The 25,197-nt window shown below is 53.9% G+C and overlaps 1 protein-coding gene and 1 long non-coding RNA gene across 3 annotated transcripts in view; both read left to right on the forward strand.

Annotated features, from left to right (window-relative positions):
- The window catches only part of SH3GL1 (SH3 domain containing GRB2 like 1, endophilin A2), a 30,998-nt gene continuing 6,692 nt past the window's right edge, over positions 892 to 25,197 (forward strand). Inside the window, exon 1 of one of the 2 annotated variants that reach the window (XM_003123066.4) lies at positions 892 to 1,129. In XM_003123066.4, coding sequence (XP_003123114.1) covers positions 1,085 to 1,129 — 45 coding nt within the window. In that variant the 5' untranslated portion in view covers positions 892 to 1,084. The remainder of the gene's footprint in view (positions 1,130 to 25,197) is intronic. The other variant, XM_005661329.2, reaches the window with a different exon arrangement.
- LOC106509455 lies at positions 1,137 to 24,792 on the forward strand. Its single transcript, XR_001307018.2, has 2 exons — positions 1,137 to 4,550; positions 5,332 to 24,792. It is a non-coding gene; the product is annotated as an uncharacterized LOC106509455 (long non-coding RNA).

Raw genomic sequence — 25,197 nt, forward strand, 5'->3', positions numbered from 1 at the left:
GCACAGCAGAAATGAATCCGACTAGGAACCGTGAGGTTGCAGGTTCAATCCCTGGCCTGGCTTGGTGGGTTAAGGATCCGGCTTTGCCATGGGCTGTGGCATAGGTCCACAGCTACAGCTCCGATTAGACCCCTAGCCTGGGAACCTCCATATGCCACAGGCGTGGCCCTAAAAAACAAAACAAAACAAAAACAAAAACCCAGAAAAGATGATGGGGGCCAAATTATGCAAGCTTTGTAGGCCATCCTAGGAAATTGGTAGTGTATTCTAAGGCCAGTAGGTGGACTTTAAACAGAGGGCTGATGTGATCTGAATTGTGTCATAGAAGCATCTTTCTGGTTGCCTTGTAGGCAATGAATTGGAGGCAAGAACCTGAAGGTGGGCACATCAGAGAGGAGGCTGGTGGAATGGTCTGATCAGGGCAGAGAAGAGAGTTGGGGGTGGGATAGTGGAAAGGAGGTACAAGAGATACCCTGATGTCTGACTTGGGCAACTGAATAGATGAACACTGGGCAGGACGCGATGATGGTGGAAGGTACTAGACGCACAGAAGAACTGGCTATAGCTGAGATTAGTGAACAGGCATCCAAAGTTCTGTAAACTTAGCTTCTGGAGTTCTACTTGTCCCTTGACCTCCCTCTCTGCAGAAAGGTCTAACCGCCTTTCTTAAGAAGTCAGGCCCACCTCCGGGAGTCCAGGGGACGCTGCAGTCGCTAAGGCTCCTCCTGTAGGCTTGCCTGGGCCCACTCACTGACCGAGGAGGCCTCTGCGGTAGTAGGAGCGCGCTTGCGCCACCCGGCCGGCAGGGGGCGCGCGTGCGCATATGGGGCCGGGGCAGCGCGGGCGCGCGCGCGGAGGCCGGCACCGGAAGTGTGCGGTTGCCATGTAATATCCTGGCCGCGCGAGCGCGCAAAGGGCTGAGGCGGTGCCGGGGCGGGCGCGGAGCTGGCGAGGGGACGGCGGAGGCGGTGCCGTAGGGGCCCGCTGAGGCGCGCGGGGGGTTGGCGGCGCCCGGGAGCCTGTCGCTTGCGCGATCCCTCCGGTTCGCTGGGTCCGGGCTGGAGGCCCGACGTCAGGAGGCAGCATGTCGGTAGCCGGGCTGAAGAAGCAGTTCTACAAGGCGAGCCAGGTGAGCAGAGGCCGAGGCAGGGGGTGAACTTCGGGCCCCACGCTGTTCGGAGCTGGGCCAGACCAGGCCAGGCTTGGTCTTGGCTCGGGAGAAGACTGGGGGCACCGAAGGGGCGGCGTTGGCACGTGTCCCCCGGCAGGATGGGGACAGCCCAGAAGGAATGAGGTCTTGTGCGAGGTGGCCCAGGCCCTGCCCGCCATGTGGACTCCAGTCTCCATGAGAAGAGTGGGCAGACCTTTAAGAGGAGCAGAAGTGCTCCCAGAGGTTGGCTCCGGACGAGGACCCCTCTCCTCCTGTCCTCCCCTCTGAAAGGGCAGGGAGGGGGAAGGGATAGAAGGGGAAGCAGTCCCGAGGCTGTCGACACAGGACTCTTGCCAGAGAGCCCAAGGGCAGGGAAATTTTGTGTTTAGAGTCTTTAAAAAACAAAAAACCTTTTCAGTTGGCCCGTTGCAAAGTTGAAATGGTAGACTGAAAAGTTGGTCTCCCACTTCAGTCTCTCAGGCATCCAGCCCCTCTCCACTGAGACAGGGACTGTCACCAATAACAAAAGATAAGTGTATAAATGTACTCCTTTCCTTTAAAAATACACAAGCAGTGGTAACATAGTCTACATAGACCCATGTTCTTGGTGTTTTTTAATTAAATGTGTTTTGGGGATCACACAAGAAACAGAATTCTCCACTTCAGATCATCCTCTGTTGTGGTGGCAGTCCTGGGCAGTCTGGGGAGTTCAGTAGCATCCCTGGCCCCGACCCACTCGATACCAGGAGCATCCCCCAGTTGTGACAACCGCAGATGTCTCCAGATGCTACCGAAAGTCCTTAGGGGAACCTCCTCCCTTCCCCTCCCCCAGAACTACAGCACTAGAGCCTACCTCTAGAGCCTCTTAGATTTTTGATGAGTATGTGGTATTCCATTCCATGATGTCTGTCATAACTTAACTAGTTGTTAATCAATGGATGTTGTTTCCAGGGGTTTTCTGCTGCAACCAATACTGTAGTAAATAGCCAGGGTCTGTCTCTGCCCACAGGTGGGATTAGATTTGTTGGGTAGGTTACCAGAAGTGGAATGCTGAGTCCAAGAATGTAAGCATTTTATGTTGTAACAGACAGAATAGGTGTTTTGGAGAGTCCAGGCCCCGCTGCTCAGGAGTCTGGTGAAAGCTGAGTGGTTCCACTCCTCAGAAAATTGGGCAAATGCAAAATTTAGTTTATAATTTCAGATCCAAGAAGCCCCAGATTCCTTGATCCTATAAGAACCTTAGTTCTGGAGTTTGTGTGGATAGCCTCCAGGAAGGAATGAGCAATGGTTGTTGGAATTGTTTGGGCCGTACTGGCCAACTGGATTCTACCCACAGTTTGGAGAAGTCCAGTGGGAGGGAAGAGAAGTCCAGTAATACACAGCTGGGACCTTTTGCCCCTTGAGGGAAAAAGTAATGACCCTAGCATTGTCCAGGGCTAAAGATATTGGGGGTCTATCTCTAGACTCCTGGCTAAACCCTGGAGGAAGAGAGACTTAATATAGTGGGATTCTAGGATGTTCTGAGAGTACAGCCCTTTGCCATAGCAGGATGGAACTAAGTGACCTGGCCCTACGTTAGACTTTGCTCAGCAGGCCGAAGAGCCCCCACACACTTGATCAGAGCCCCTTGGCATGCTGATCACTGCCTCGGGGCTTGATGTAGTCCCTCCTACTGGAACTATAGGTCTTGGAAGAATTCCTGGGCTACTTTGTTCTTTCATATAGACAGGTCTGTGGAAGCCCTCCCCGCCCCCAGCCATTAGGGCTTATGCTGGTGGCCCATGCTGTCCCTACCAGACACACTGTGCTAGAGGAACTAGCTAGGTCTCTCAAGGGGAAAGAAGGATGGCCTGCATCAAGACCTGTGGGAAGCACTTTGAATCCTGGAAAGCTCAGTGCAATGTAAGCTGGTGGTTCAGATCAATTTGTTATCTTGACCTGAGGCTCAGTCCCAGAGAACTGCTGCGATGGCCACATTCTCCTCTGAGAGAGTCGTCTTGGTCTCCTGACCGATTTGGTGTTGAGTTGTGCTCTCAAGACTCACCCTCTTCTGCAATAGTTTCCATAGACCTCCAACATCTCCACTGTTTATCTGGACGTGTCCACCTTTTTGTGTGGTTTTTTTTTTTTTTGGCTGTGCCTATGGCATGCAGAAGTTCCTGGGCCGGAGATCAAATCTGCTCCACAGCAGCAACCGTGACAACACTCCGATCCTTAACGCACTGCACCACAGAACTCCTCTTTGTGTGTCTCTTTTCTCAGTCTTAGGGACACTGTTTCATCCTCTTTTATGTCCTTGGGGTCATCTGTTCCAGGGTAACATTCTTGTTACCTTGTAATGATATATATTGAGTTTTCACTGTGTAAACTGATGATATGCTTTAAACCAGTCAGTCTCTGATGGTCTCACTTATCTGGCCCAAAGGTAAATGCATTCCTCTTTTTACATGAAAAGAGTTTCAGGGCATTTGTCTTCCTGCAGAACAGTAGTTCTCAGCCAGACCAATCCCACCTTCCAGAGGACACTGGCAATATCTGGAGACATTTTTGGTTGCCACAGCTTGGTAGTTTCTAGTGAGTGGAGGCCAGGAGTCCTGCTCAACATCCTACAGTGCCCTGGGCAGCTTCACACAACTCAGAATCACCCTCCACAAAATCAGCGGTGCTGAGGTTGAGAAACCCTGTTTTAAGGTTTGAGAAAAGTGAGGATAGGGACTTCTCTTGTGGCGCAGCAGGTTAAGGATCTGGCGTTGTCACTGCAGCAGCTTGGTTTCAATCCCTGGCCTGGGAACTTCTGCATGCTGGGAAAAACGAGGGGAAAAATGAGGATAATTTTACCCAAACAAAACAAATTCCTCCTGGGCATCCTTGTGGGCAGCTGTCTGCTTTTCTTAATTCTCAAAACACGGATAACCACTTATGCACAGGTAGACATGTACATAATACTTAGCACCCAGACGCCAAGTGTCCCCCTCCCAGGTCCTCCAGAGTGTCTTTTGGCTTCTGGTATTTTTAAGAAGGTATAAGCTTACATCATCGCTTCTCAACCAGGGGTAACTTGCCCTTCCCTGTTCTGCTCCCCCCACCGCTCCATACTCCACCTCAGGGACATTTGGCGGCATCTGAGAAGGTTTTTGGTTGTCACACCTTGGGGAGAAGGTGCTAGGCACCCAGTAGGTAGCGACTGGAGGTGGTTGCTAAACATCCTACAACACCTAGGACAGCCTTCCACAAAGAATCATCTAGCCTCAAATGACAGAAGCACCGAAGTTGAGAAACCGCTTTTGAAACAGGTTCTTGATTTCAGAGGCTTGTAACAGCACCGTTGCTAAATTAAGAAATAGGAGCCAGGTGGATATGTGAGCGAGAGCCGGGAACGGAGGAGGTTGCTTTCTAGCAGGTGAGGCTGTGATGTTAATGAAAAGTTTCTGTCTCGCTGATGATACCCCAGTGTGGCTCAGGGGTAATGAATCCGACTAGTATCCACGAGGATGCAGGTGTGATCCCTGGCCTTGCTCAGTGGGTTAAGGATCTGGCATTGCCATAGCTATGGTGTAGGTTGCAGATGAGGCTCGGATCTGGTGTGTCTGTGGTGTAAGCCGGCGGCTATAGCTCTGATTTGACCCCTAGCCTGGGAACTTCCATATTCCGTGGGTGCAGCCCTAAAAAGCAAAATGAATAAATAAAGTATTTATTCAATTTGAGTTTGAGTAGGAAGTCTGTGAGTTTTTACTTCTTATTATGAACTGGTCACATACCAGCCCAGGGACTGGGTTGAGGAAAGTTGAAGAATTTATAGAGTAAAGCAAAAGAAGTAAGCATCTGCCTCAGACCCATGGTTTTGGTCCCCTCCAGCTTCCCCAAGTAATGCCATTCCCTTAATAGCCATCTGTTACTTATGCACATCTAGAATTGGGGGAGATGTTTTTATGAGTATTTCTGAGGAACTGAGGAGGGTAAGGGAACCCGCTAGTGAGATCGGGCTCAAAAGTTCACTTCTCATTGTGGTGTGTTTGGGTGACATTAATTTCCAGACTTGACTTAAGCTGCTAACTGGTTTCCTGATAATGCTTGTGGCCGGGCCCTGTGGAGATTTGAGAGTGTAACTAGGGATAGATCTGGCAGTTGCATGGAATGCTGGCCTGATTTTTTTTTTTTTTTTTTTTTTTTCGGCCTGAAAGGAGCAAGAGAGTCTGAACTGAAAGATTGGTTCCATCTGAGCCAGGAGGGAAATTCATGGCTGCCATATCCCATAGCTTCGAAATTTGTTGGATACTCACTACGCCCCTCCCACCTCCCCAGTTTGTGTCTAGGAGGAAAGATTGAAATTCCTGTGAGACATGTGCGGTGGAAAGAGGGCTGGGGGACCCAAGACCCCAAAGTGTTGGCCTGCTCTGACCTATTTTTTAAACTTCATTTGTGGTATCTTGCTTTTGATTTCCCAGCAGAGTTCTTGGCCTGCTAAATAATGGACATGCAGTGATCTTATACAAACATCTGGAACTTGTAAGCCCTTAGCCTCAGTGCAGACATAAGTGTGGAACCCATGAGCTGGGAATGACAGGTGTCAGGCAAGGTCTGGGGGAAGGGGTCCTTGGCACAGGCCCTTGAGCTCAGCAGCTGCAGGCCAACCTCCGGAAGACCTTCTGCCTCGGAGCAGCAGAGATGGGAAGGGCTTTTGACCATTACCACGTCCACGTGCAGTGGAAACTGGGTTAAGTCCACTCTTACAGGAAGCCACTCTGCTGACTCATTCTGTAGGAAGACCCTTGACCTAGTGGTGTCCCTGCAGGACCCTGGGCGGAGATGATCCCATCCTGTTCCATCAGTGGCCCATCTGGGCTGCTGTCCCCACTTGGCATTCTGTCACCAGCCTGCTGGTTGGAGTAACCAGACTGGTGTTTTAGGCTGAACTGTGGCGCTACAGAAGAGATTTGAGACTGCCCTTCCCCAAAGGAATCAGGGGCCTCTTTAAACCCCTACTTCCCAGGCCTGTCTGCAAAACCAGGTTAACCTGACCTGGGCAGGACCCACAGTTCACAATTAGGGAGGCACCCTGTAACCAAACAGCATCCTGCATATTCTTGTTATTAACGCACCAGACCAGAGGGTCATCACATCTGATGCTGCTGCCCGTGACTGCCATGTATCAGGCCTAAAGTTCACCTCTGACTCAGAATCCTGTGTATATTAAAGACCAGTTTATTAAAGAGTGCTGTGGGAGCTAATCGCCCTGCTTATCTGGGTGTGTTTTGAGGCAAAGCTGTAGGATACTTAATTATATTCCGTGTCCCACTTAATAACAGCCTGTGAGGTTAGGGGTTTCACAGTATCTTCCTGTCCAGTTTCAGAAATCAGGTGCTATCATAGTTTTGAGACCCTGAAACTGTCAAAGACTTAGCAAGTGACCCAAAGAAATAATACTGTTTACCCATCCACCATCCACCCAGCCTCCCTCTGGACCCAACATGAGAGCAAGCGCTGAGTGCCTTTGGGGGCCTACACTCTCTGCCTGCCCTTCAGGTATCTTCTCCACATCTGTTTGCTTCTGCCCTCAGAAGACAAACCGACAGGCTATGACTAGGCCCCTCAGGCCTGCCATTTGCCTCTGCTGTATGTGTCCTGTGGCCTTTGACCCTGGGACATGGGTCCCAGTTAGCTCTGCCCTGGCCCCTATCTCAGCCCTCTCTTTGTTGTCAATATTTTGAAACTGATCCAATCTTGGGAAACTTACTTTTTAATTTGAGGTGTGCAGCCAACTTCCTCCATAAGATTTCAGAGGCATCTGCATGTTTTGACACTGCAGTGCTGCCGTTGGTGGAGGGGAGTGGCAGAGGAAAGTCAAATTGTCTTCTGTTTCTGGTTTCTGAGGTGAGGGGTAGGGGTGAGGTTTCCGAGGTTTAAGTTGGGTTTGTTGCTGGAGCCTTCCAGCCACTGGAGGGGTTAGGATCTCACAGGCCCGTTGAGGCATCTTTAACCCCCATGCTCAAACCCTCCTGGCTTTTAAGTGCTTGGGGAAGTGTTAGGGGCGTTCTTTTTCAAAGCTGTCCATGGAAAGCTGGATGGAAGAATGTGTCAGACTGTGGCAACAGCTGGTTCCTCTCTTCTCCGCTCCTCTCTGCTCTCCGCCCCCCTCCTTTCTCATCTCCCTCTTCCTCCTTCTCTTCCTCCTCCCCCCCTCCTTCTTCCTCCTCTCTTTCCCCTATCCCCCTCTTTTTTTTCCTCCCCACCCCACCTCCCCAGGGCTGGATTTGCAACCACTTCTCCTGAGCACTGCAGTTTGGGTCCAATTCTGCTCATTTCCTGTTAAGCAGTAACCAGGGCACTGTGAACGCGGGCTCCCAGAGGACAGCCTCGTCTTCCTTTTCCACTCAGCTCCTGGAAAAACCTGCTGACTGGGCCTGAGAGCAGGGTCATGCGGAGGCTCCCACCCACAGCAGGAAAACAGACGTGCGATTTCCTCGGAAGGGCCTGACTCAGCATCAGCCGCACCACTCTGGGAAGGGCCACTGCCTGGCTGCTCAGGTTTCCACACCTGGGCATGAAACCCCTCCCGCGGCGCCATGCCAGGGGTGTGAGACAGCCTGGCCATGTGAGCTGCCCGCCAGGGGCTGTCCCGGGATCTCAGTAGATGTCAGGTGGACCGAGGGATGTTTGGCCCCCATCTTGGGTTGTGAGAGTGCAGAAGCGGGGCGGTCATGTGGGTGCACCCAGAGAAGGCCGAGCTGGGGCCTGGTGAGAGGAGGGTCCCCGCTGACCTGGGGTGCGGTTGCGGCTCCAACGTGGCATTCAGGACCTTCTGGAGCCCCCACCCTGGTCCCAGCCTTCAATCGCACCCTCCTCCTTGCAGGCAGCACACTCCAGTCGGGTAGGTCTTCTCAGCTTCATGCCTTCCCGCCTCCATCCCCATCTAGGCCAAGGTTGCCAGTCTACTTCCTGTTTGCCGTCAGAGCCTCATGTGCATCTTCCTTTATCCTTGCCATCTTCCAGCACTGCCTGCAGAAAATACTTCTCTGCCCTCCCAGCGTCTGTCCTGGTGGTCTCTGCACATGTGCCACACACCAAGCACATCCTCCTATCCAGTGTGCTTTTCTTCTCTTTGGGTGTGGGCTCCTGAGGGAGCGGGCTGCCTGGTGGCTTGTGACAGGCCTGGGTCCCCACAGGTCATGGCTTGCTGGCCAAGTTGTCAGAAATGGTAGACGCCTTCTCAGGGTGGGAGTGGAGCTGTACAGTGCCAGTGACAGTGCTCTGCAAAGCAGGGTGGCTGGCCAGGCCTTGGTCAGGAACAGGTCTGACTGGTTTAGAAATCAAAGCTCAGAGGCTGTTCCCTTTGGTTTAGGATCTGCCTTGAGGGCTCCAGGCCCCCAGGGACCTGACCTGTGTCACGGGCAGTCTGTCCTCTAGACCCCACAGCCAGGCCCAAAGTTAACGGGAGGTGCCCAGCCTGCTGGGAGGAGTTCCCCCAGCTCCACTTTCCCCAGGCCAGACCCCTCCTGGTCTCAGAAGTCTGTTGCTGAGGCCCTCCGGACTTCTGACCTCTTAGACTTGACGGGCCTTGGCCTGGGTCCTGTGTGCAGCCCCAGCTCCCAGCCCCCTCCCTGGCTTCCACACCTGGCCACTCTTCTGCCTCCTCTTCCGTTTCCTCAGTCAGCTGCCCAGCATTGTCTCCCCCTCCTCCACTTGGCCTGGTTGTTTCTGTCTGTGAACTTGCCACCCTGCCCCTGGGCTCTCTCTCTTCAAGATCTCAGTTACCTCCCTGGTACCCATCACCCCTCGTGCACCTGTCTTCCAGATCTGCGTCCCCAGTCACAGCATTTAGATGTGACACTCCCCACTGCCCTCTAGATGGTGGTCCCTGACCGCCTGGCTGGTACTGGAAATATAGCAGACTCTTCACTTGCCCACCCTAACCTTCCCTGTCCTTGCCCTGGGGTGAGGGAGCTCTCACCTTCCCCCGGGCTCTGTGTCTTTCACAGCAGCCTCTGGGCCTGCTGTAAATACCTCAAAACAACTACCTAGCCTGTGGCTTGAATTAATTAATTAACTTGACTTTTAAATAGGCTCATTTTAAAACTTTTAAAGGGATCTTGATGTAATTTCTTCCTAAAAATCATACTAACTGGATCACCAAATATAACAGAAACAAAGCAGTGTAATTGATTCTCCTGGATTCCTCACCTCTGAGCCTGGGGTCTGGTCCCTCTTGTTAAACCACAAGTGCCTACCACAAAGTGTCTCCTTGCCAGAATGAGGGGTACCAAAAGAGCATGGTGGTGGGAATATCTTTCTCAATTGTCCCTGTTACCTCTTGTCTTGGCACCCCCCCCCACCCCTCTTGGTTTTCACTTGGAACCAGAAAATCCTGTGGACTTGAATTAAGGCTCAGAAGAGAGCTTTGGGGTGAGGGTGGATTTCCTGAGTGTCTGGGGAGAGGCCTGACAGTACGTAGCCCCGTGGTGCTTAGTCCATGTGCTTAATCCCCCGATGTCCGGTTGGCTGGTAGTTCAGATACCTTTGGTCAGCACACCTCAGTCCCGTCCCATGTTCCTTAAAGTGGAGCGTTTGACTGATGACTTTCTGCTCTCCTGTGGGTCTCAGCCCCACAAGTAAGTGGAGTCTTAGAAGGGCCCTCAGGAAGGAAACTGGGAACTTCTTGTCCCTTCTCATCCCTAAGGACCCAAGGCCCCTCCTCATCCTTTGTCACCCACCTCCCCAGGATGAGGCCTCTTGGCTGCCTCAGGCAGGCGTCCATCATCTCCAGGGCCTCCGCTCATCAGAGCCGTGATTGTCTGAGGGCAGGCCCGGCAGCCCTGGCCCTTGAAGGCCAGCCTTTGTCCAGAAGAAGGCAGCCGAAGGGACAGTGACAGGGGATGGGATTTCTCCATCCCTTAACCCTGACGTCCTGGCTGTGACTGTCCTTTATTTACTCTCCCTGGGGCGTCTCCTCCTTTCCTTGGAGGTTTAGAACCCTTACTGTCCCACCCAATCAGCATTTCACCCCTGAGGACAGCTCCCTGCTGATGGCCCCCTGCTACTTCTCCTACCCTTCAGTGCCCTTAGAGGTTGGCCCAGGGGTTGTCTTTCTCCCCCAGACTTGATGCTTTTACTTCACAGCTGAGAAGCCTTGGATTATTTCTCCCGGGCTCTCTGGAAAGTTCCTCATCACCATTCCTTTGCTCGCTGTGGACTCAGGGCAGCTGAGCACTCTCTCCACTTTGCTCCAGAGCACCCTGTGCCCTTGGCCTTGGCCCAGAGTGGGCAGGAGGCACTGGCTGGGCAAGTCCCTCTGCCGTCTCCAGACTGCCAGGTTTAGGAGTCTTTTGTGTGAAGCTGTGGAAACAGGGCACATTGGGGACCTGAGAGGTGAATGTGCTGGTTTAGGAGAGTGGGGAGGAGGACCTTTTTCCTCATCTGAGTCCTAAAGGCCGCTCAGCCAGCTCTCAGCAGTGCCTAGAGGAGAGTTGACCGCCTTCCAGGGGAGTTTGCTCTCAGCGAGGTCCCCCACGTTCCCTGGGCCATGGGCCAGGCAGTGCCAGCACGTTGTGAAGGGCACATCCCTTTCCAGGTGCTTGAATTTGTGTTAAAGTGTCTCCAATGTAGAGCCAGAGGTAAAGAATGATCAGGCGATAGCCAAGCGCTCACAGGAGCTTGCATAAACACAGGCAGCACAGTCCAAGTCGAAGGCCTCCCCTCAAACATCTGCACACGATGGCTTTGTTTTGCAAGTTTACACCTCACGAAAATGGTGTCACATGACTGTTTTTAGTTGTGCTTTTTGCTCAGCACTGTTGGCGCACTTTGTCCACAGAGAGCAAGTGGCTCAAGTTTGCTTCCACAGCGCCTTGGCTTTCCTTTGTGTGACTGACCACAGCGCGTTGTCCCTCCCCTGCCAGTGGGCATTTAGGACATAGCCACATTTTTGCTCTCAACATGGAGTGAGCAGCCTTGTACATGCCCCCCGCCTCAGCAAAGTCCAAGAGTTTCTCTAGACTTCTGCCTGTTTGATGTGACCATTTTCCGTGAGCACAGCCAGGGAAAAAACCACCACCTATTTAGTCTGCATGACCAAAGTCTTGGTCAGAGCTGGTGGGGGTCCTGCTCGGGGCCCTCATCAAGGGTGACCTTTCAGCTGCTCGGTTGTACTGCCCGTACGTGTGGGGGGTGGGGCGCCCCAGGCACAGGGTCCACTCTGTGTGTGAGGGGTAGGCGCACAAGTAGGGAGGAGACCCTGGGAGGCCCCAGCTGCTGCCAGCACCTAGAGCCCTGTTTCTGCCCCGGTCCTCACAGGGTTAATGTCTTTGCCAGCCTGTGCATTCCTCAGGAACCTGGGTTTTCCCTTTTGGTCTCCACGGAGAGACTGAGCTTGCTGAAAGCACTGGCCCTACATCTAGGCCTGTGAAGTCCCAGAGGGCTGCTCGGGCCAGTGTGTACAGTCCATCCTCACTGTTGGCAGATTTGTGTTTTCATATTCACCCTGCTCCCTGAAGTGTGTCTGTAACCCCCAATCAGTACTTGCAGCATTTTGACACACGTTCATGGACATGGCCAGAGTGGCACAGATTTTTGAGTCTCCCGATGTGCTTGTTCCCACCGAAGTGGAAACAAGACAGGGCTCTGCCTTCTTGTTTCAGCTCAGACTAATTCAGTGTCCTTTCCACAGCCCGTTTAGTGTCGCATGTAGTATTTTTGTTCTTGTGGGTGTTTTCGCTCTTTAAATTGGTCCCAAGCATAGAGCTGAAGTGTTGGCTAGTGTCCTAAGCACAGGAAGCCTGTGCTTATAGAAAAAGCCTGCTATGGGAGTTCCTGTCGTGGCGAAGTGGTTAACGAATCCGACTAGGAACCATGAGGTTGCGGGTTCGGTCCCTGCCCTTGCTCAGTGGGTTAACGATCCGGCGTTGCCGTGAGCTGTGGTGTAGGTTGCAGACGCGGCTCGGATCCCGCGTTGCTGTGGCTCTGGCGTAGGCCGGTGGCTACAGCTCCGATTCAACCCCTAGCCTGGGAACCTCCATATGCCGCGGGAGCGGCCCAAGAAATAGCAACAACAACAACAAAAAAAGACAAAAAGACAAAAAAAAAAAAAAAAAGAACAAGTCTGCTCATAGAAAAAGCTTCATTCAGGGGAGGGTTCAGGTGTTGCTGGCCTTGCACTCAATGCTGGTGAATCAACAGTGTATATTAAATAATGTGTCTTTAAACAGACACACATCACACGATGCATTGTGACCACAGGCTCACAGGAGCCTGACACTGCGTCCCCAGGAGCAGTGGCTCAGTATTTACTGGTTTCAGTGTTCCAGCAGCTTTATAGCACAGAACCACCCTGAGTTCTGACACCCTGAGAACTGACTCTTCCCACGCAGGCAGGATGCCCCCAGGCCCCACCCAGCTGTCCTGGTCCCCATCTGGAACCTGCGAATGTGTGACCTTACTTGGCATAAAGGATGGAATTAGAGCATGGACCTGGAGGTGGTGCGATTGCCCTGGATGACCAGGTGGCCCAGTCTTATCATAATGGCCCTTAAGTCTGGAAACTTCCTGCCTGGTCAGAGGGAGGCGCAACCCAGGAGAACTAGAGAGCAGGCAGCACAACAGGCCTATGCTGCTGGCTGTGGAGACAGAGGAAGGGGCCATGAGCCAAGGAGCAAGGTCCCCTCTAACAGCCATAAAGGCAGGAAACCTCTAGAGCTCCCAGAAAGGCACGCAGCCCTGCCAACCCCTTGGTCCTCACTGGGGAGATCCATGTCAGAGTTCTGCCCTCTTTGACATTTTTGTGTTGTTTAGGAAACTTGTGTTTTGAGTCACTGAGTTTATGGGAATCTGTTATATCAGCCATAGGAAACTTCATACAGGTCCACACTGCCTTAAAGCCCCATTCAGATAAAGGTTTTCAGCTCACCATTGAAGGAAGGGGGTGTGCGTGCACATGTGCCTGCGCACATAAATGTGTGTGTGTGTGTGTGTGTGTGTGTGTGTGTGTGTGTTTCATCCTTCCTCAGCTCTAACCTCCAGCTCAGTGGCTGAAGTCAACAAGAAAATAGGAGTCATTGATTTTGCCAAGTTAACTGACGTGTACTGTGCTAAGAGCAGCCTCCCACTGAGCGGTCTTCATCTCAGAGCTCAGTGGAAGTTGTTCTCTAGTTTCTGGAATCCCACTTTGGTGACTTAAAAGTTAGTGGACTGGAGTTCCCATCGTGGCTCAGCAGTTAACGAATCTGACTGACATCCATGAGGATGCAGATTTGATCCTTGGCCTTGCTCAGTGGGTTAATGATCTGGTGTTGACGTGAGCTGTGGTGTAGGTCATAGACATGGCTTGGATCCTGTGTTGCTGTGGCTGTGGCGCAGGCCAGCAGCTACACCTCCGATTCAACCCCTAGCCTGGGAACCTCCGTATGCCTCAGGTGCAGCCCTAAAAAGCAAAAAAAAAAAACAACCTTAGTGGACTGATGGAAAATCCTCCATCGTCAATTTAAAAACTGACTCTCTGTTCAAGTTTTCTGCAAAAAAAATGCTGTTGCCTGTGTAAACCTTTGGGAAGCAAACACCACAGTGGGATTTTGACCTGCATTGCTTCCCATCGACAGTAAAAAGAGGTCAGCAGTTCCTTGAGTCTGATGGCACCTTTCTTCCCGTCATGGAACCTGGAGGCTCATGCCAGACACCCTTTACTAATGACCCCCCACACCTTCAGTGGGGACACTTCAAAATCACTTCCTGGGAATCGGTTTCCAAGCCAGCCCTTAGCACCTCTGTCCTCTGCATTGGTGCAGACCCCACATCCCCTGTCTCTGCCTTCCCTCACATCATGTCCTTTTCTTCTTCTTGCATCCAAGTCAACCCATCCTTTAAAGCCAAGTCCAAGGACATCTACTTGTGACTCCTCCCTGGCTCCCTCTCCATAAGGAAGAAGGGGGACCTCATCATAGGTCCTTGTATTACCATTTTTGTGTGTGCTTATAGCCTCCATCTTTTTTTCCCTCTGTTATATCTGGCACATACAAATAATAAATGTTTGTTGAGTGAATAAGGGCAACCTTCTCAAAAGGAGGGAGCTGGCCTGCTGACTTTGATCTCAGCTCAGGGCAGGAGAATGTCCCAGACATGCACAGTGGCTTGGCGATTGAAGTGGGGTGGATACAGTGACACAGGGTCCTATGACAAGCACCTTGTACGAAGAAACCAGGGATGACGCACGAGGAGATGACCTGGAGCTTGACTTTGAATGTGGACATAGGAAGAAGGGGAGGGATGATGCAGGTTTTCCCCAGCAGGCAGCTGGAGCGAGGCCCCCAGTGCCGGGGCTTCAGGGTCACTGGCCTGTGCTGCTGTGTTCTTATTCCTCACCCAGGAGCCCAGACGCCTCCTATCTGTGGGTTTAGTTCTTCCAGGGAGCAGAAGCCACCCTGAGTGCAGAGGGGAGGCCCTGGTTACTAGACCATCATCCTCAGGTGGAGAGAGATTTGAATATTCTTACAGCTCTTAGCTCAGGAAGTGGCAACACCAGACACGCCTCACCTGGTAACAACAGGGAAGCAAGACCTGGGGATGAGAGCAGGGCTGTTTTTCTCCTGCAAAAATCAAAAGAAAAAGTCATCAGGAGTTCCCTGGTGGTCTACTGGCTAGGATTCGGTGCTTTCATCACTGCAGCCTGGGTTCAATTCCTGGTCTGGGAACTGAGATGGCACATCAAAAGCTACTGCATGCCATGGCGAAAAAAAAAGAAAGAGGTTTAAAAAGGGCATCCCTTGAATCACTACTGCCCAGCCATCTTGGCAAATGCAGCAGGACCCCCAGCTTATGGGGGGTGGGGTCTCCCACGCCCAGAGCGGAAGTGCCTAAAGGGCAGGCAGACTATTGATACACTGAGGTGGAGAGAGGGTGGGATATCCCAGAGGGGCAGGATCAAGTTAGCCAGGAACAGGGCAGAAAGCCACTCAGGGTGTTGAGGGTCAGCCAGCAGGCTGAATCAGTTGGCTGGGTAGAAGCCAGAGAAGGAGGGGCGCCCCAGAGACTGGCAGGGGCCGAGGCAAGGGGGAGTATGTACCCATCATCTTCACACCCTGTCATTTCATCTCTTGGAGTTTTGTTCCTTTCCTCCCGCAAGAAGAGCTTCAGATCGTGTGACACAGCTGTCCATCAATGCACTTCACACGGTTTTTACATGTTTTGGTGTGTGCAGAACCACAGATCCCTCACAGGAGCGTCTTTTCTCCAGAGACACTGGCATTCTTAATGCCCCTGTCATCCAGGGCACTTGACACATGTGCCTCTCAACCCTGCCTGTGCGTGGACCCCACTTTGAGCACCCTGGATGCAACCCTCCTGGCCTCATTCTTTCCTTGGGACGCACATCACACAGGGAATAGCAGGCTCGTCTTCATAGTGCAGCTTGTGGGTTTTGGAGCATGTTCACACCCGGGTCCACAGCATGTCATTGTCAGTACCCCATTTACTATTGAGGAAACCGAGGCTCAGAGGAGGCCACGTTCTTGCTTTAAGTCACAGCAAGGTGGACAGGGTTGGATCCCGTCCCCACGCTGTTGTCCAGACCCCCACTACTCCCCTGCATCCCAGGCCTGCCTCAGGAGCTCACAGGCACACCCTTGATCCCACTTGTTACTAACACACCTGGGGGTGTTCTTCCGTGAGCTCCTGGAGGGCGGGGTCTCTATTATCTCAACAGATATTGACTGCCCATCACCTGCTGGGTGTCAGACCCCCTGGTGCTCTCCTAGCCCCACTATGGCAGCTGGCTCCTGACAGGAAGTTAATGTTTGGGGACAGGGTGCATTTGGATGGGGAGGTGAGGCTCTTCTCCAAGGTGCCGTTGCTGGAATGGAGGTGACTGGTGGTGGAGGAGACAAGACCCCTGAGAACTGCTCTCCTCTGTCTGTGGCCCAGGGTTCTCACTCAGGTTCTCACCTACTACTGGGGCCTGGGCGGTAATGTCAGGGAGCATGTGTGACAGGCCTGATGTGCATCCTGAGATGGGAAAGGCCCACTTGGCCCTGGCAGCCCGTGTTGGTCTCCTCATCTCGGTGCCGAGATTCCTTCCAGCTCCAGGTTTCTAAGACTGATTTTGCAGGTTAGAAGGGCAGGTGTCCCTGGCCAAATAAGGTGAGGTACAGAGGGAGGAGCAGCCGTGCAGGGTGACAGGGCTCCAGCATCAGACACGTGGCAGTGTTTCACAGTGCCTGTCACTAACCCTCAGAGGAGCAGGTCTAGCTGTGCCAAGGCCTACTGACCATTTTACCTCCCCAGCTCTCGGTGTGCTGTCCCAGGATTATATCTGCCTGGGTGCTTTTGGTAGCCACACCTGAATAAACTGGCCTTGGTGCCCTGAGTCACCTGTTGTCACCACCCCGGTGTGACAGGGAAGTGGTGGAGCCAGGTGAGGGTACATTCCTCCATGTCCACTCAGAGCTTCTGCCTGGAGCGGTCTTGTGGAGGAGCTCTAAGCCTGAGCTCTGTCCCTCCTGCGAGATAGCCCTCACAGGTCTGCGGAGAGCCTGGGTGCGAGGCCCCTACCCACTCCAGTGTGGCCCTTTTGGGGGCCATTTCCCTTTGGCCTTCAGAGCCTGTTTGTTTGTCAGCCTTCCTTTCCCATGTCCTGTTCTCCCAAACTGCAGAGCCATCCCTTTCACAGGGGGTTCCTGTTGATAGGAAACCACCCCCATCCGGAAGCGGGGTCCTCTGAATGGGCCCAGCTTGCTCAGATTTTTTTGCTTTGCTCTCTGGTGAGGGGGCTAGACCTTAGGTGGAGAGCAGGGAATTAGACTTGCAGCCCCCAGGCAGAGGCAGCCTAACTCGAACTTGCCATAAGCAACAAAAAGAAAGTTGGGGGTTGGGAGTGCTGTCATCACTGGGCTCCAGGGTCCATAGTCCTCCCAGTGCTTAGATGCCATGGAGTGATGAAGTCAGACCTCTGTGAGGTCATTCCTTCCTCCCATGGGCACTAAGTATCAACGAAGCACTTCCTAGTCTCAGCATTCTGAGTGTGGGTATGGCAGTGCTGGGGTTGCTCACTTGGAGTTCACAGTCCAGTAGGAAGAGGGTTGTAAACAAACAAGAGGACTTTGTTTACAAGAGAAATACGAGTGTTGGGTGGGTCAGGGACGGCGCCTCTGAAGAGAGGATGCTAGGTGAGACAGGACCCAGCCTTAGGAAGGTCTGGGGCAGAAGGGACAGCAGGGTGGAGGTTCTTATATGGAATGAAGTAGGGACCTTTTTGAAACAGCCTGGTCCAAAGGGAGCCAGCCTTGAGAGAGGAGATGCCAGTATTGTGATGGGAGAGGTGGCCAGTGGCCAGGTCAATCTCACCTGGGTAAGAAAGCAGCTGATGGAAAATCAGGAGGGCTTCCTGGAAGAGGTGGCTTCACATTAGTTAGGCCTTTCGGCATGGAAGTGATCTTAGAGAAAAGCATCTGTATTCTAGGAGATAGGGGCTCTGGACTTTGAGGTTAGTCGTCACCTCAGCTGTCATCACTGGGGTACACGTGGACTCTCTTTGAGACTTGTGCCCAGGTGCCACAGCCTCTGGCATGGTAGGCTGCAGGGATGGTGTCGGATGCAAGGTTTGTTCCCGTGCCTTCCTGAGGCTGAGCAGCTCTGCACCTCACGGGATTTCCAAGCCCCCATTTCCTGTCTCTTCCTGAAGGTCTGCTCTTGCATCATTGACAAAAGATGAGTTTGCAAAACACCTTATTTTTTCACATAGGCATAACAGAATTTTCTCTGCCGCCCTGACAGCAGATCTGTGGCCGGCAGCTCCCCCACAACGCATGCAGCATGTGCTTGGTGGTGCGAAGCGGGTGCGGCCCTGCCAGGCAGGACTCAGGGGATTTATTACCTCATTTGTTTGTGGGTTGGGTGTTTCTTTTTATAAGTTTTCATCTGAAATTGATTTTCCCGGTTATGTGACATGCAGCCTTCCTGCCTCATCCCCAAGATGAGAAATTAAAATGCATGAGGCCGATTTATACCTGAGCTTCTCAGCTCTAGCAAGGGTTCCAGATATGGTTTGTTCTAAGAGATGAGCCTCAAGCAGTTACTGGCACTTCAGTCATTGGGTAGAACCCCTTGGCACACCCAGGGGCACTAGCTTGGATCAGGCCCGCCTCAGAGCCCCTTGTCAGCAGGCCTTGTTCCTACCCCCTCTCCCAGAGGAGGCAGGATCCTGAGCCCCCATCCCAGTCTGCTGCCTGGCTCAGTGGGGCCCCGTCGCTTTGCCCCTCGCCTTCCCCATGACATTTGGGGCAGGACCCATCTGAGTCTTGGGTACCATGCCACAGGCAGGGGTTCACGTGAATATGACTGGTGTCCCCCTGAGCAGCTCCTGGTCCATTATGCCGTTAGTATTCGGAGAAAGCTCAAAAATATTCCAGGGGCTTTAGCCTCATGCCATCCTGGAGCGGTGGGTATTGTGTGAGAGACTGGAGTTCTGAAGGCTTAGGCAGAGTCAGTCCTCCAACACAGGTCTTCCGCCTCCAGGCTGGTGCATGCGGCGTGGTGTAGGGTATAGTCTTGGGTGGTTGTCCCCCACTGTCACTGTCCAGGAACAGCTGTGGTCCTCTGGATTGTCTGCTCCCAAGGGCTGGGCTCTGCCTTCACACTCGCAGGGACAGTTCCCCAGCCAAGCAAGAGGGGTGAGGTTTGCAGCCCAGTGCTGAGTGCTGGCGCTCGTCTCCCCAGCACCCTGACAGCCCTGGCCGGTCTTTGAAAATGAGGCAGCAAATCAGAGAGGTGCAGGGGTGCAGCCTCCAGAGCAAGATGATTTAAGACTTTTGGGAGCTAGTAACCCCTCCTGTCTAGCTTGGTATCTCTCTCTCTCTCCCTCACACACATACCCACACCACTGCCTGGCCCTGGGTGAGGCATGTCACCTCCTGGGGAGTTAGTTTTTTCCCTTTATGAGGTGGAGATACCTGCCTAGAGTCTGAGACTGGCCCAGGGGGGTGCTGGAGGTTCTCAATGGCTTTATCCCTTCCTCTTGGGCCTCTCAAGTTTGGCAAAAAGGCTGGCAAAGCAGCAGGTACAAGGAACGAGGTAGTCTCTGCTGTGTTTTGTAGAAACATTAAAAGGTGCACATTCTGTGGCCTGTTCCCCCTCCAGCAGTCCTACCTCCCCCTGCAAGCCAGAAGTGCTCCAACCAGAAGTTGGCTTTCCGGAGCTGTCCCAGCACCCAGCAGGGCCCACTTCCTGCCCCAGACTCTACCAGATTAACTGGGGAACTGGTTAACCATGAATGGAAGTGGGGGACAGTTGTCGTTAAGTACTTCTGCTTTCTCTTAGAGGAACTAGGCCTCTTAATGGGAATCCCAGGACCAACCATCATTAGAGTTGAGCTTGGGCCAATCCCTGGGGGTCCCCGGAGGAGGCGGGACCAGGAGCTATGGTGCCCTGACCTCAGGCACCTGCCCCTCCACAGAGCACTGGGCAGGCACTTGGACCTGTGGCTTCTAGCCTTCGAGGGGAAACCCTGACCAGGCAGGGAGTGGGTTCTTTGTCACCCCTCTCCAAGGACTGCTAGGTCACCTGGGGTCAAGGGAGGCACTTTCCTTCAACAGAGGGCTGAGGCTGTCCTCATATCTTCCTATCAGCTGGGACTAGAACAGGAAAAGGCACTTCACAGCCACCTTGTCTGCTCAGCCCCTCACTCTTCCTCTGGCCTCCGGTCCTTCTGAGCTGCCGCACCTGTTCTGTTAGCCACTCCTTTGGGAGGCCAGGAGAGGAGGGGAAGCCCAAAAGGAAGGGGCCTGGGCACTCGGTCAGATGCACTGGGCTGGGTCCTGTGGCCTGGAAGCTCGCCGTTGGCTACAGGAGACAAGCATGGGATGTGTGGCAGGCAGGCCAGGCCCTGGCCTCCAGCTCCAGCAGGAATTAGGCTGGATGGAGTTCCCGTCGTGGCTCAGTGGTTAACAAATCTGACTAGGAACCATGAGGTTGCGGGTTTGATCCCTGGCCTCGCTCATTGGGTTAAGGATCCGGCATTGCTGTGAGCTGTGGTGTAGATTGCAGATGCGGCTCGGATCTGGCGTGGCTATGGCTGTGGCGTAGGCCAGGAGCAACAGCTCCGATTCTACCCCTACCCTGGGAACCTCCATGTGCCACAGGTGTGGCCCTAAAAAGACCAAAAAAAAAAAAAAAAAAAAAAAAAGGGAATTAGGCTGGAGCAGGAGCAGTTCTGGGCTTGCAGGAGCTTGGAGAGCATGGCAGTCCCTGATGCACGGAGAGTTCTGAACCCACCCAACCCTCATGGGCTGAGGAGGCAGGGCCAGCAAGGAGGGTGTCCTGGGGAGAAGTGAGGAAAGTCTGGGCTAGGGCAGGGCAGGCCTGGTTTAGGTGGGTGGAGAGGACTCCGAGGTACACAGGGCCCCTGGTGACCGATCTGGGGCGCTTAAAGCTTGCTGTGAAGTCTGAGGCCGTCTGAGGCCCTGCTGGGAAAGCACTGTGATGGTAGCACCTTGGTCATCAGCCTAGGGCTGAAGGAGCAGCTCTCTGGGTGTCCGCCCTCAGGGAGCCTCTGGCTGCTGGTACTGGGACCCGGAGCGGAGGTCGGGGCTTTGAGACAAGGCCTCAGCTATACCCCTGCTCATCTCAGGAGCTTCGTCCTCCAGCTCATCACTGCCTTGACTGTCACTGAGCAGTTGTCCTCATCTACTGTTGCCGCCTCCTCTAGCCGGTCCTTTCAGACAGATGGTTCTGCTTTGCTTCCAGTGCCTGTGCCATGTTGAGATCAGACTTGGATTAAGCCAGATGTGATTTTGAAGGGATTTTTCTCATGCAAGGGTTTCCCCCCTCATTTTAGCAGCATGTGCCACGCAGGGAAGTGGCCACTGGGACTTGTGGCATTCCACTCGCTGCCCACCAAGCCAGCTGAGTCACGTTCTCAAGCCAAGCAGTCCTGAGAGGGTTTGTGCAGGGAAGTGGGAGGCTTGAGGAGCATCACAGAGGGCAGAGAGCCAGGGGGATTCAGACTGCAAGAAGCCAGGTCTGACCAAGGGCCCCAGGCCAGGCTCCTCTCCCCAGTGACGGCCAATACCTCTTTGCTGTCCCAGCCTGGGGACCCTACAGCTGGTTTGTCCCTGCAGTTTCAGGGATGTGAGGGGTTCTGCTCCTGAGCCAGCTTCTCAGCTGCCAGCCCCAGGCCCAAGGTGCAACCCCTTCTGCTGAGAGAATGCGTTGGGCTTCAAAGCCACTGTTCTTTTGTTGCCAGAACTAGGTTCCAGATAAATCCCGGACACGCCACCCTGATGGGTGTCTGTGGATTGTGTCTGCCCCTCAGGGCCAGATCTCGAGGTTGTGGTGCCTGATTTTGGGTTTCCATGGGAAAAGTAACTTCAGAAGCCTTTTCCTGGTTGATCATTTCTGCTCCTGTTCATAAAGCTGCTTTTTAAAAAAATGTGTAGCTTTGATCCCTAGGAGGAGAGGAAGTGTGTGCCTGGAGACCTGAAGGGTACCAGCAAACCGGGGAAATTTCTGATTTCCCAGTATGCTAAAGGAAGTTCTGACTTGTCAGGACACTTCCCTCTGTGGGCTTAACAAAGAGGGTGGTGACTTATTCTCCGTCAGCTCACAAATATTTACTAAAGATCTGTGACAGACAGGGCTCTCCTGCCGCCAGAGCCCTCAGGCTTCCTGCTGGCCTGTCTCCTTGGGCTAAGGAGTTGATTTCTACCCTCCGATTCCTCCTGGTCAGGGTGTTAAGGTTCATCTGGGTACCAGTGGTGGTTTTGTGGCCTCTGCTTTGGTGGCACCTCTCCTGAGGTGCAGCCCAGCCCCCTTGTCTCGTGGCCTTTACAGTCAGAGCCACGTGGGAGCTTCAGGCTGCCTGGAATCAGTGCCGCCCCCGTCAGTAAGCATTTCATACTTGAGCGACTCATGGAAGCTCAGGCTTTGGAAGTCGTCCCAACGCGGGGGCCACTGGAAGTTTCCGGGCAGGGACGGCCAGGAGGCTTCAGGGCAGCTGTGTACTGCGCACGTTACCTCCCTAGAAGCTCCCCCAGCTCATCTTTCCAGAAAGACTCTCCACTTAGCCCAAGAGTGCACCAGCTAGTGTCTCTGCCATCACCTCTGAGTCAGAGGCCCAGAGCGCAAGAAGGCCAGTGGCTTCTTGTGTTGCCTGGGCAGCAGACCAACCAGGCTCTGCCTGTGTCCTGGGCCCTCCAAGTCACGAGACAGGAGACTGTAAAGAGAACTAGAAGGGGCTGCTCTGAGGTATCTAGCAAGCGGCTCCCAGATGTTAGGAGGCCAGCAGGGAGGGGAGTCCCAGTTGGAAGGGATTTAGAAGCAAATGTATCCATCCCTGTGTCCCTCCCATCCCTGTGCAGTCCTCATTCAGGAATTTCTCAGAGCTGCCCAGGATCATCGCAGTCGCCCGCTGAGGCCTCCCATGTTTAGGCATTCTGCCTCCTCCCCACAGCCCTTGGAGGCCCCACGCCCTTCCGGCCAGGCCTGCACAGGCGCCTGGTGTCATCATCCTCCAGTACAGGGCACAGTGAGGGATGGAGAGCCCATCTGACAGCTCTGGGCGCAGATCCCAGCCTCTATTACAGCTCTATCCTTTGCCTCTCAACCCAGGTTTTCCTTATCTGTAAAATGAGCACACCGGTCAGTCCCTGTATTGTCATCACAGAGGTGACAGTTGGTGGCAGGATGTCTAGAAAGTGCCCACACAGTGCTTGGCATGTGGAGAACCAGGAATGTCAGCTCTTGTGAGCCCAAACTTGCATCTCACCTGGACACCATCTGCCTGCCTGGCCGGGCTCTACCTGTTGAAGCCCTGCCCTTTGAGGTCCAGCTCGGACAGTGCTGGGCTCTGCAGCTCACCCCACCAGAAGCCTGTCCCACTGCTGTTTTGGGGCACATTTAAACCTCCCTCTTAGCTCTTATCACTGTGTTGCTGTTCTGCTTGACATTCTTATCTCCCTCGCCAGAGGGGTGCGCTTCAAAGCCAGGACAGCCTCTAACGGCTTGCCCACTCCCCTCCCTGGAGCCAGAAGTGCTCACACCCGAGAGCCTTGGGTTATAGCACCTCAGCCACAGGCCGTTCACTGGTCCAGACCCAAGGATGGCCCCTGTGGGGCCACACAGCCAGGATGGACCCCAAGGCCCTTTCATCCCCATCCCCTTTTCTGTGTCTTTTAGTCCACTTCTCTGGCCATTGCCCTCGAGTGGATTCTCCCCTCTGACCCAAGCCTGAGGAGAGGGCAGGGGCTGTTTTGTGTTTCAGGGTGGGAAGTGTCATCCTAGTAGTCACACAGGCAGTGAGAGGTTAGCCAGGCAGAGGGCCAGGAGGGGACCTCCACTATGAACCTGGAAGGTGGTCATTGAGTGCAACAAGTGGCCCCCTGAGAACAAATGACAAGGTGCAGGGACACTGAGCAGAACATGCAGAGCATCCATCCTAGAACTCAAGGCCCTGAGTACCCCTGCCTTTTCTCTGCCCCCCGCCCCCAGCTCCTCCTGCTGCTTTTCCTTCTTAAACTCTGAATTCATCAAAGCAGATTGTCTGCCTGGGTCACTGAGCTTGGAGATCAGCCATTTATTTTCTGTGTCATATTGATCAGGTTTCCCTGCCGAGATGATTCAATTACAAGGCATCCCATTGGCACATCCCACTGGGCAGGATTGGAACTTCTGCTACCCCTGAGGGCCCACACCAGGCATGCCTGCCTGGAGTGGGGCAGCCATCCGACCCTGCACCTCTCCCCAGGGAAAGAAGGTTCTTCTGCTTTTGTTCTCTGCTCAACTCCCATAGCAGCTGCCCTCCAGCTCTTGGCGCACAGCGTCTTCTGTTTGTGGACTGTCCCACTGCCCAGGCCTTGGATCTACGTTCATCTCTGGAGGCTGCTGCCTCGTCTGGCTGAGCGCAGCCTCTCCCACAGCACCTCCTCAGCTCTGCGTCTTACCTGGCAGGGTCCCGATGGCACCTGATCTGGAGCTGTGGCTGGGGCTGGGCCCCATGTTTCCCCAGGGAGGCACCGTCTTGGGTTTCACAGTGGCAGCCAGTGTGGGCCCATGCTGGTGACTCAGGCTCTGACCCAGCTGGGCGGGCCCAGGAGGCCATGGTTTCCATACCACTGCAGTCACGGCCCTGCGAGAGAGTGGGGAGTGACATCCACACGGGCCGTACCACAACTGTGCAGGCCTCAGCCGGCAGGGCTGGTCCCTCTGTGCTGTGTGTGGGACAGGCGAGGGGTTCTCAGTAGATGCAAGGAGGAGTGGGCTTCAGCCAGGTCCACACCTCTCTCCTCATGCAGCCTGGGAACACCGCCAGGTTGTAGGGAGTGCGAGATGCAGATGCTATAGGTGACGCTGCTCTTGCCCGGTCTGAGAAGGTGTGTGTCGGGGTCCTGGCCTCCAACACAGACAGGCACTCCCCGCCCTGCCTGTAGAGCCTCCTCCTGGAAACTCACGTGGCTTCCAGCTCTGCTGGGAGATCCCCCAGTTCCTCCTCTGGAGCTCAGTCGGCGTCTCCCAGGAGCCCCGCCCTCAGTGCCGTGTCCCTTCTCTGATGCTCTTGCTGCGGTTGGCGTGTGGCCTGTTTTTTCCCACCTTTTTTCCCTTTTGGTCTTTTGTCATCCTTTTGTCCATTTGTGCCATATCTGAGACTCTAAGCCCTGGAGAGAAGGGACGTGGGAGTGATCAGCCCAAGGGATTGGAGCCCAGAGCTCCCAGGTGGGGGTGGAGCTGGGGGACTGGTAGGGTCCCAGATGTTTCCAGCATGGCTTCCCAGGTGCCAGAGTGAGGGCGGCCCTGCACATAGATGCCTGTGGAGCTGTCAGGGCTCCCAGGGGAGGCAGAAAGGTGACACTCCTGGGGGGCTGGAAGAGGCTATGGGGTCTGCCTGTGCCCTTGCCCCTCAGGGGACATGGTGCCTGCCAGCAGGGGCTGCTCCCTGGGAGCACCTGTGCTCCCTGCACTGAGCAGGCCCTCGGCCCGGAAGGTGTGGTTTTTGAGCCCTGGCGCCTCGGCTGCCCTTTGAGTTCACCAGAAGAGTCTAGTCTCACGTCAGGCAGCTAACTCATTTCCCTCTGTGGCAACCA

Source organism: Sus scrofa, chromosome 2, assembly GCF_000003025.6.
Source record: "Sus scrofa isolate TJ Tabasco breed Duroc chromosome 2, Sscrofa11.1, whole genome shotgun sequence".
In the NCBI taxonomy this organism is placed as follows: domain Eukaryota; kingdom Metazoa; phylum Chordata; class Mammalia; order Artiodactyla; family Suidae; genus Sus; species Sus scrofa.